Below are 11,277 nucleotides of genomic sequence, written 5' to 3'. Positions count from 1 at the left end.
TTCAGACACTCCAGAAGAGGGCGTCAGATCTCCTTACAGATGGTTGTGAGCCACCATGTGGTTGCTGGGATTTGAACTCAGGACCTTCAGAAGAGCAGTTGGGTGCTCTTACCTGCTGAGCCATCTCACCAGCCCCTGGCTGGTTTCTTTAAAAACACAAAAATATTGTAAGAATATTTTTTTGTTTTAATCCCAGGTATGCAGATATGGGGCTGCTTCTGACTGTCTATGATTTGCCTCACGTTCTAGCAGAGGCATGGTTTTGCCAGCTATAGATAGTTTCTATGATTGTGCAATGTCTGGGATTCTGGGAACTTTTCAGAGGGTGTATAAATATGTGGGGTTGGTTGGTCATTTAGGGAAGTTGTGATTTACTAGCAGTTGTGGTCAAAGAAGAAACAAAAGAAATTAAATTCAGGGATTTTCCTAATTCCTCCTTGTTTCTCTCTTATGTAGTGTTAGGGGTGAAACCGGGGTGGGGATGGGAGTGGGAAGGGAGTATCAAGGTGGGGAAAAAGAAGAACCCCACAAAGTAGCAAAGACCTTTTACACTGCATAGCATATAGGATGTCCCGCTTTGATCTCCAACACTATATAGAACTGGGTGTGTTTATGTTTAGGATCCCAGGACTTGAAAGGAGGGGCTGGGAAGTTCAAGGTCACCCTCAGCTACATAACAAGTATAAGGCTGCCCTGGGCTCCATGAGACCCAGATTCAAAACAGAAAACTAGAAGAAAGATAAAGTTCAGACATAATAGGAACCTCATAGCAAAGAATCCTCCTGATTTCCTGCACTGACATTAGTTACACTAACCCACAGAGAAAGTAAGATTCTATATGCAGTCAAGTCAGATTCAGTCCCTGCCCTGTCATGGCGGGAACTGGCCTAGATGGCTGCCATAACAAGTTCCGCTGCTCGTGGGCCCCGGGTCTCCTGTCCTGGAACCTGGGGATAAGTTTGCCTGCAGACACTATCCTCTAAACATAGGCGTTCTCAGGACAGACAAAAGGCAGGTTCTGTTGTTTCAACTCAGGCCCAGTTGCTTTTAAAAAAAAAAAAATTAGAAAGAGATTGACTAGACTCTGCTGGTGATCTGATGCTTACTAGGCTCTGGGAGGTATGCCCTGTTGCCAGCAGTAGTGAGCTATATAGCATCAGGTCTCTCCTGTCTTTCTTTTGGGTCCAATTTAGGTGAAAAAAGCCCTTTGTGTCCTCATTCACCATAACCTGGTCATCTATCACGTGCACAAGCGTGGTGTGGTGGAGTATGAAGCCCAGTGCAGCCGGGTACTGCGGATGCTTAGGTATCCCCGGTACATCTATACTACCAAAACGCTGTATGGTGACACCGGAGAGCTGATTGTTGAGGAGCTCCTGCTGAATGGCAAAATGACAATGTCAGCTGTTGTGAAGAAAGTAGCAGACCGACTCACAGAGACCATGGAGGGTCAGTACTGGCGCCAAGCTCTTAGCAAAGCCAGAAGTCAGTTAGCCGCTCTATTGTCTTGGGCCCTCTTGCTTCCCTTGTTCCTCCTGTTCTAACAGATGGCAAGACCATGGACTACGCTGAGGTATCAAATGCATTTGTGCGACTGGCAGATACTCACTTTGTACAGCGCTGTCCCCTGGTTCCTGACACTGACAGTTCTGACCCTGGGCCGCCACCACCTGCCCCAACCCTTGTCATTAATGAAAAGGACATGTACTTAGTTCCCAAACTGAGCTTGATAGGTAAGGAATTTACATTCTAAAACTGATTTGCCTTAATTGGGAATTTTTCACTGATTGTTAAGTGAATGAACATCTTGATTGTTTACCAGTTCCTTGATGTGTGCTAGTCATTGTAGTATGTAATAATGTAAAAGCCATGATCCCTGCCCAGAAGACATTAATCAGCCACATAGATAATGTTATAAAGAGATGACTCGGTGGTTAAGAGCAGAGAACCCAGGTTCAATTCCCAGCACCCACATGGCAGCTCACAACTGTCTGTAACTCCTGTTCCAAGGAATCTGACTCCATCTCACATGCAGGCAAAACACCAATGTACATAAAATTGGAGAGAGAAAAAAAAGATATGTTATGCACTTGATGAGAACTATGGAAGAGCTACCTATCACAAAAATATGTAAGGAAGGACTGGATTTGTGAGGGGGTGAAGGCTTATGTTTTTCTGAGAAAGTGGAATTTGATCTGGGTCTTAAAGCAGAAGTAGGACCTACCCAGTAAAGTGACAGAAGATGGGTATTTTTTAGGACTAGTGTGCAGTAAGAAAAAGAAATAGAGCATTAGAGGAAGTGAAAGGATCAGAGTCACAGCAAGGTGAGCAAAGCTCTGAGAAGCATGGGAGAAGGCTGGAGACGGAAGGACCGGGCAAACAGGACATTGCCGGGCATCTGCTCTCCAGTCTGAGCGGCTCAGACGGGAAGCAGGGAAGCCACAGGCTTGGATCCACTGGAAATTGTCGAAGAGACTGAAAGGTGAGGGCAAAGGCAAATAGAGGCAGACTATTGAAAAAGTGGATCCAGAGCAGTAAGAAGACAGGCATCAAGAATGACGTCTGTGTGCTAGTCTGCATACATGGGAGCATGGTGCTGCCATTCACTGAGAGGCAGCGTAGGAGGAGAAGCAGGCTGAGGGCAAAGACTGGATCTTCTTAGGTGGTGCCCCATTGACTTGAGTTTCTTATAGCTCCTCAGTCTCCTAAACAGCACCTAAAACAGGCGGCTGCAGAGAGCTTTGAGATGAGGGGGCACCAGCTTTGCTTCCTGCCATCATATGATATATATAGTCTAATTGTTCAGTTATTTTATTTGGCAGGAAAAGGTAAGAGGAGGAGATCATCTGACGAAGATGCTACTGGAGAGCCCAAGGCCAAGAAACCAAGATACACAGATAACAAGGAGGTAATGTGGCTTCCTGATTAGCAATCCTCACCCTAGAGCAGTTCAGAAATAGCCCTCAGATAACAAGCTCAGACAGAACCTAAATGTCCCTGGCTAAGAAGTAGTAGGATTACGAACTTCAGCCCGTTGCTCAGGGGCAGACCAATGAGGACAGAGTGCTCCTGCTGTTTCTGCCCACGTCTCCTGCCCCCTTTATACTGAGGAGCAGTGAGAACCTGGGAGTCCAGGGCACTTTCATGGAAGGAGTGCTCCATTTCCCTTCTGAGCCCTAACGTATTTCACTAAATAGTTGTACTAACCCTAACCCTAACTTATTCAAAAGAGAAAGCAGGGCTGGGTGTGGTGGTGCATCCCTTTAACTCCAGCACTTGGGATGCAGAGGCAGGAGGATCTCTGTGAGTTCAAAGCCAGCCTACTCTACATAGTACAGTGGTTTTCAACCCTCGGGCCACAATCCCTTTGGGGTTAAACAGCCTACAGGGATCACCTAAGACCATCAGAAAACACAAGTACTTACATTATGATTCATAACAGTAGCAAAATTACAGTTATGAAGTTGCAATGAAAATAAATTTACGGTTGAAGGTCACCACAACACAAGGGACTCTCTATTAAAAGGTCACAGTGTTCAGAAGGTTGAGAACCACTAACATAGTGAATTCCAGACCAGCCAAGGCTACATAGTGAAACCTTGTCTCAAAAAATAAAAAAAATAAAATAAAACAACAAAAGAGGTGGGGAGAGGGAGAAAGGGAGGGAGAAGGGGGTAGGGCTTTGGCTGGGGATGTAGCCCAGTTGGTAAGTTGCTTGTGGCATGCAGGAATCCCTGGGTTTGATTCCCCAGGACCTAATAGAAGCAGAAATGGTGCCCAGTGTGATGACCTATGCCTTTAACTTGGCAACACTTGGAAGGCAGAAACTAGCAGATCTCTGTGAGCTGGAGGCTAGCCTGGTCTACAGAGTGAGTTCTAGGATAACCAGGGCTACATATTGTGGCCCTGTCTCAAACAAAACAAACCAGAAGTGGCACTACATAGCTATAATTCTAGGATTCAGAAGGTAGAGCGACAAGAGAATCAGAAGTTATCCTTGACGACAATGTAAGTCTAAAGCCAGCCTGGGCTACATGAAACCCTGTTCCCCAAAAAACAACAAACAAATGGGGTTTTTAGCTAAGCTATCAACTCCTAACAATCCTTTTCCCTTACAGTGCTGAAATTACAGGCAGTATGAGATCATTATCTGGCTTGTTACGTGGATGCTAGGAGCCAAACTCAGGTCCTTATGGTTGCACAACAAATGTCTTTAACTACTGAGCCATCTCTCCTGCCCCAGGACTATCTGTCATCTGTTGGCAGCACTTCTCCAGAACTCTCCTCAGGGGGCTCCCTTCTTGGATTCTTACCTATTTAGTGGCCAAAATTACTTTTTAGCTAGCTGTGTAGTGATAAATGCCCATAATCCTAGCACTTGGAAGGTAAAGGCAGGAAGATCCAGAGTTCATTGTGACCCTCAATTATTTAATAAGTTTGATGCCAACTGAGCTTCATGAGACCCTATTTTTAAAAATAAGAAAGAAAGCAAAAGTAAGATTGTATTAAAATATACAGACATGATCTATCAGACATATTTAATCTTCAGGCCCAACACAAATTCACAGGAAGGTCCCGGGGCTCACCAGCCATCTTGGCCTACTTGTTAAGTTCAAGCCCAGGGAGAGATCCTATCTCAAAAAATAAATAAAAATAGATGTCTAGGGTCTTGAGAGGTGGCTTAGCAGTTAAGAGTACCTCCTCTTCTTCCAGAGGACCAAAGTGTGGTTCCTAACACCTGTGTCTGTAATTCCAACTCTGAGAGATCTAACCCCTTCTGGCCATCTCGGGGCCTCTGCACACATGTGGCAGACACATGTACATAGTATGAATACAAGAAAAAAATCTTTTTTTTCTTTTTGGTTTTTCGAGACAGGGTTTTTCTGTATAGCCCTGGCTGTCCTGGAACTCACTTTGTAGACCAGACTGGCCTTGAACTCAGAAATCTGCCTGCCTCTGCCTCCTGAGTGCTGGGATTAAAGGCGTGCACCACCATGCCCTGCAAGAAAAAAATCTTGTAGGGCTAGAGAGATGATTCAGCGGTTAAAAGGACCCAAGTTCAGTTCTAAACACCCTAACTCCAATTCTAGGGGATCTTATATCCTCTTGTGGATCCACAGGCATGATCCTGGTGCAGACACATGCATGTACACAATCACACAGACACATAAAATCAAAATTAATCACTTTGATTGGATGTGGTGATGCGCACCTTTAACCCTAGCACTCAGGAGGCAGAGGCGGGTGATCTCTGTGAGACTGAGGTCTACGTATTACATTCCAGGACAGCCAGGGCTATGTAGAGAGACTTTCTCACAACAACAACAACAACAACAACAACAACAAAGAAAAGTAGATATTTAGCTGGTCCTGGTGTGTCACAAAGCTTTAGTCCCTGTACTTAAGAAGGTAAATTGAAAAAAATGTCCTATTATGTCACTGAAATGAGATCAGGCCTGGGAAGTATCCTCCAAGCTTAGCCACAAGGAGGCCCTTGAGGACAGTGGTGGGACTGGAATACCAGTAACAACTGAAGTTTCATAGAGAGGTGACTGAGCAAAGCCAGAACTGGCATAGATAGCCAGGATGGCAGCTGTGGCAGGACCGCAGAGGAGGAGAAGGAAACCGGGAAGCATGGGCTGGAAGGAGAAGTCGTGACCTGCTCGGGGTAAAGGCTGATGCAGAGCCATACAGGAGCCTTGCAGCCTCAGGACAGGAAGCAAACGGCCTGGATCCTGAGGCCAAGGGGGACTACATGACCTGAAACAGCAGCATGGCCCTTCCCCTTAGGTAAAAGGACAAACGTTCTCCTGGAGAGAGGGAAGAAAGAAAGTGGGGGATAGTGAGGATATTTACACAAAGTTGAATGAATTCTGGCCTCTATTAGAGGAAAGAAGGTGTCAAATGAGAGATGAGAGAGTAGTGGAAAAGAATTAACCAAGGAAGGTGACTTCGTGGAACCTGAAGTTAGACTTGGTTGGGACACACTAATCCACACTCTTGAATGCTTTTCTCTAACCCATTTAATTGCTACAGTGTGACAAAACAAGTGGAGCTTTATTGTGTAAACAAAACAAGCAGAGCCCCTGGGGATGACTGGTGCTGCATTTCACCACCTCTCTATCCTCCTCTCCCCAGCCCCCACCAGACGATGGGATTTATTGGCAAGTCAACCTCGACAGGTTCCACCAGCACTTCCGTGACCAAGCAATTGTGAGCGCTGTGGCAAACCGAATGGACCAGGTAATAGCCAAGTGGGTCAGCCAGTGATCAGCAAGGAACAGGTCGGTCATTGAGATGGATGTCAGATGTAGCCACTGGCTCAGGGCCAGGGGCAGCAAAGGTGTATTCTGAATTGTCTGTGTTTTTCAGACAAGCAGCGAGATTGTGCGGACAATGCTCCGGATGAGTGAGATCACCACTCCCTCTGGTGCCCCTTATACTCAGCCACTGTCCTCCAATGAGGTATGCTTCAGGTTTCTTTCTGGGGGGAGGAGTTGTTTTGTTTTGAACTTTCTGTGTAGCCCTTGGCTGTCCTGAAACTCCCTACTGCTAAGCTTAGAGGTCTGCACCACTACGCCTGGTTTAGCTTTATATTTTTGTGCTAGCTTTCTGGTAGGCATAGGTATTATAGCAGTTATTAAACATGCCTTGTAGGGTTTTGATGCCTGAGCCTTGCATGGAAAGGAGGTTTTTGTTGCTTGCAGTGGGGCAGGAATTTCTCGGAAATGTTAAGCACTGAAATGTTTGACCACCTTAGAATCCAGCTTTTAAACATACTAAGCCATGGAGACTAGAGAGATAGCTCAGCAATTAAGGGAACCAACCGGCTGCCCTTCCAGAGTGTGGCCACCTGCGGCCATACTGACTGGGTTCCTGAGTGGGAGGCAGGAGCTGTATGGGAGAAAACGGCGAGAGAAATAATGGATGCTAAGACATGATTTTCTGTTCAAGGCTTCTTAAATTTTACTAAGAGTCTGTGCTTATAAAGAGGGGGGGAGGCACATCCCCCACCAATCCATTCTTGGTGCATATCCTACAGGTGCGAGCCTGTAGGCAGATCTTCTGGATGCCGTCTCCGGAATATCTCTAGAGTCTCTCAGCAGGTGGTAGTGTCTTGGAGAAGAGCAGGCAGGTGTAGAACAATGGAGCCTTCTATGTCGGAAGGCCCCACTCCAGGTGGTCTCTGGCTCAGTGGCAGCAAGGGCAAAGTCAGCCTTTCCAGGCTGGGGGAGGCAGCACCAGAGGACCCAGGCTCAATTCTCAGCACATACAAGGCAGCTCACCACTGTCTGTAACTCCAATCCAAAGGGATCTTACTCTCTCCTGGCTTCCTTGGGCACTGCACATAGATTTCTATTGCTTTTATAGTTATACTTACTTAAATATTGCTATTATATTGTATATTGTTTCTAAACTTTTTGTAGTTGATTGATTTGTTGTTTTAAAAACAGGGTCTCTGCTGGCCTTGAACTTGCCCTGTAGACCAGGCTGGCCTCTGTCTCCCTAGTGCTGTGATCAAAGGCCTAACTTTCTGAATTCTTGGCTCTTGTAAATTTCATGAGTTTCTTAAACCTTAGAAGTTTTAGCTTCCAGAGTCCTAGAAGTCTCCCTCCAGAGTGGAATGTTTACCTTTGGAGGCTATAGCTACGCAGTAACCCACTCTTCCTCCCCCAGCCTCTGGGGGAGCTGGTATTAATTACAGGTATATACCACTACACTTGGTTGCAGTTTACTTTAATTAATTACTTATCACTGGACAGTTGGGTTATTGCTCACTCTACTCTGTTTCTGTCAAGGTCTGACTGTATAGCGCCGGCTGTTTAGAGCTCACTATGTAGGCTAGGCCCCAAATACAGAGATCTACCTGCCTCTGCCTCCCAAGTTATGGGATTAAAGGTATGCAGCCCTCTTGGCTTCTGCTTTACTCTTAGAAACAATGATACTATGAATATTTTTTTAAGATTTATTTTATGTATGTGAGTACACTGTAGCTGTCTTCAGACAGAAGAAGGCACTGGATCCCATTTATAGATGGTTGGGAGCCACCATGTAGTTGCTGGGATTTGAACTCAAGACCTCTGGAAGAGCAGTCATTGCTTTTAACCGTTGAGCCATCTCTGTAGCCCATGAATATTTCTTAAATACTTTTATGTTTTTGAAATCTAAACTTAGGACATCTTGTTTCAGTTACATTTAGCAATTCTGCATCCTGGCCCCGTTTCCAGCATCTCCTTCTGTCCCACAGATCTTCAGGTCCCTGCCCGTCGGATATAACATCTCTAAGCAGGTTCTCGATCAGTACCTCACGCTGCTGGCAGATGACCCAGTAAGTCTCTTGCCCCCTTAGTCTGATCACAGTTTATCTCCTATAGCCTTCTTGTCTACTTAGCCATCCCAGACAAAGCCCCTTCACCCAGCAGGAAAGCTACCTGCTTCAGACTCTTGACCAGATGTGCTCCATGGGAAAGAGAACTATGCAGTTAACACCGTTCACTCTTTCTTTTTAACAGCTAGAATTTATTGGAAAGTCTGGCGACAGTGGTGGAGGAATGTTTGTCATCAGTATCCTTTCAGCTGCCTGTCCTGTCAGGACCCCTGTGTTAGGAAGCAGGAGCAGGGCCTAGGAAAGATTGTTCTGGGTTTTTGATGAAACAGTCTCTGTAGCCCAGCCTGGCCTTGAACTCACTGTGTAGCCTAGAAGTTGGCAGTAAAGCCTTGGTCCTCCTGCCTTTACCTCCCAAATGCTGGGTTAGACACATGTGCCACCACAAGTAAAGAATTTGTCAATGCTTAATATACTAAACAAGTTTAAAAAATGAACTTTCTATTAAGTTTTCTGTGAATTTCAGTGAGTTACATTAATGAAAATAATGTCACTCAGCAGCACCACACTTACTGTTCCAGGTTCTGGGCCAGATCACAGCGTTGCCACAGACAGGAAGTGGGTGGGGGCGGGCGGGGAGCTAGGAAAGGGAAGAAGCTGGGGAGAGGCCAGTGTGATGGTAAACGCTTACAGTCAGAGCAGTATAGGGGCCGAGGCAGAAAAGTTGGATGTTCAAAGTCAGTCTGGGCTACATAGCAAGACCCTGTCTCAAAAAAGAAAAGATTAAAAAAAAAATTTACTTAAGCAAACCCTTACAAATGTTAATATAGTCACATATCATACATGAAATGTGAAAGCAAAATAGCAGTTAATTTTTAGTTTTAAATTAGAAATTTAGTCATGAAACTAAATGTCCTTAATCCTCTACCTAAAGACCTCCATAAGGCATTGGCTTCCCTAGCCACTGCAACTCTGGAGTCTGTCATCCAGGAGAGGTAAGAGGCTCCCTGGTTGGGGTTGGGCTCAGACACTTCCCATCCATACCCCACTGAACAAGTCATTAGGCTTTTATGGCATACCCTACCACACTTGGTCTCATCTTTCCCATAAAGTTAATTCCTAGTTAGGCAAATTAACCAGCCACCCTAAAGCTCTGTAATACAAGCACTGTGGCGCTCTGAGGGGTAGGTAGGCATCTGGTAACAAGTTAAGAGGAACAGTGCCATCACCAACCTCGGGAGCTGTGGCAGAACGAACGCTGTTTTCCTCCCTGCCCCTGACTCCACACGTGGGCGAGTACCTCTACACTCTGAGACTAGGAGCTAAAGCATGCCACACGCTTCTTTGTCCCTTCCCAGATTCGGGTCTCGATGTGCCAGGATATTCCGTCTGGTGTTGCAGAAGAAACACCTGGAGCAGAAGCAGGTGGAGGACTTTGCAATGATTCCTGCAAAGGAGGCAAAGGATATGCTGTATAAGATGCTCTCGGAAAACTTCCTATTACTGCAGGTGACCACAGCCCCGGTGCATGCCAAGCAGCAAGGCTGACCTTGGCAGGGCAAACCCTGAGGAAGTCAAGCTGGGCCCCCAGACAGACACTATAGCCACCTCTGAAGCAGAAAAAAGATTAACACAGACATAGCAAATCCTTGAAGGATCATGTAGACTTTCACTGGCCTCTCAGAGAGACAGACAGAGCACAACCAAGAAATCAGCTCTCAATTCTAACCTCCCTGCCCTTTCTCAGCCTAGATCTTTAATAGAGTAACCTGTTCAGCATAGCTTGGATCCTGTAGTTCTGTATTGAGGACCCTTTGAGGACGTAGGTTGATAGATTTTGGAGTCAATTCACCAAGCAAGTCAACTACCATCCTCTTCATATCTGTAAAATGGTGGTGGCTACTGAGATAAAAACAGTGCTTTGCACCAACCACGGTAATGCATACCTGGGATTCTGTACTCGGGAGAGTAAGGCTGGAGGACTGAAAATCTGAGTCCTTATTAATCACTGTCGCAGTTATTAATAAAGGTGTGTGTAGAATTTGCTCAGTAAATATTAGTTGCCTTTCCTTTCTTCCACCCAGGATGCTGATAGACAAATGGAAACTGGGCAGCTTGCTCCATGAGACTGATTATGTCATAAACATAGATAGCCCCTGATTGGCTAAGAAGGAAAGAAGCATCAGAGCTGACAGTACCAAGTGGATGGGTGTTTATCTTGCCCATTCCAAATAACAGTACAACTTCTCTTTTTATTTCTGTGGACCAACAGGAAATTCCTAAAACGCCAGACCACGCCCCGTCCAGGACCTTCTATCTGTACACTGTGAATGTGCTGTCAGCTGCCAGAATGCTGTTGCACAGGTGCTATAAGGTAACGTGGGCCTCCTCCCTGTCCCCTCACACAGCTTCGCCCTTTACCTCCTTAGCCCACTCTAACCAAGTCACTTAACAGAACCGCGTGTATTTCTCTCTTCTCTTTCCTCAGAGCATGGCCAACTTGATAGAAAGGCGGCAATTTGAAACAAAGGAGAACAAGTGAGTGCAGCCTCCTGTGAGTCATGTTCAGTTTTGGCTTGGGGTTTTTTTTGTTTTTTGTTTTTTGTTTTTCGAGACAGGGTTTCTCTGTATAGCCCTGGCTGTCCTGGAACTCACTTGGTAGACCAGGCTGGTCTCGAACTCAGAAATCCGCCTGCCTCTGCCTCCCGAGTGCTGGGATTAAACCCCCGGCTGGCTTGGGGTTTTTAAGCTGATCCAATAGCTAAAAGATTATGTGGTCCATTTCTCCTTTACCTAGTACCTGTGGGCCCCAAGGTCCAGAGCCTGAGGGAAAACTTGCTACAGAAATGGAGAAGGGCCGGGCGTGGTGGCACACGCCTTTAATCCCAGCACTCGGGAGGCAGAGGCAGGCGGATTTCTGAGTTTGAGGCCAGCCTGGTCTACAGAGTGAG

The 11,277-nt window shown here is 46.0% G+C and overlaps 1 protein-coding gene and 1 non-coding gene across 2 annotated transcripts in view; both read left to right on the top strand.

Annotated features, from left to right (window-relative positions):
• Polr3c (RNA polymerase III subunit C) overlaps positions 1-11,277 on the top strand; it is a 16,178-nt gene that overhangs the window by 2,383 nt on the left and 2,518 nt on the right. The window contains exons 3-13 of the mRNA XM_021196145.2: positions 1,194-1,449; positions 1,548-1,733; positions 2,823-2,908; positions 6,139-6,243; positions 6,373-6,465; positions 8,249-8,329; positions 8,514-8,565; positions 9,261-9,321; positions 9,685-9,835; positions 10,599-10,700; positions 10,815-10,864. Of these exons, the coding sequence (XP_021051804.1) occupies positions 1,194-1,449; positions 1,548-1,733; positions 2,823-2,908; positions 6,139-6,243; positions 6,373-6,465; positions 8,249-8,329; positions 8,514-8,565; positions 9,261-9,321; positions 9,685-9,835; positions 10,599-10,700; positions 10,815-10,864 (1,223 nt within the window). The remainder of the gene's footprint in view (positions 1-1,193; positions 1,450-1,547; positions 1,734-2,822; positions 2,909-6,138; positions 6,244-6,372; positions 6,466-8,248; positions 8,330-8,513; positions 8,566-9,260; positions 9,322-9,684; positions 9,836-10,598; positions 10,701-10,814; positions 10,865-11,277) is intronic.
• LOC115063893 lies at positions 840-975 on the top strand. Its single transcript, XR_003843761.1, has one exon. It is a non-coding gene; the product is annotated as a small nucleolar RNA SNORA5 (small nucleolar RNA).

Source organism: Mus pahari, chromosome 4 (genome assembly GCF_900095145.1).
Source record: "Mus pahari chromosome 4, PAHARI_EIJ_v1.1, whole genome shotgun sequence".
Lineage (NCBI taxonomy): Eukaryota > Metazoa > Chordata > Mammalia > Rodentia > Muridae > Mus > Mus pahari.
The sequence above is the reverse complement of the archived record's forward strand: the minus strand, read 5'-3'. Positions and strand labels throughout refer to the sequence as shown.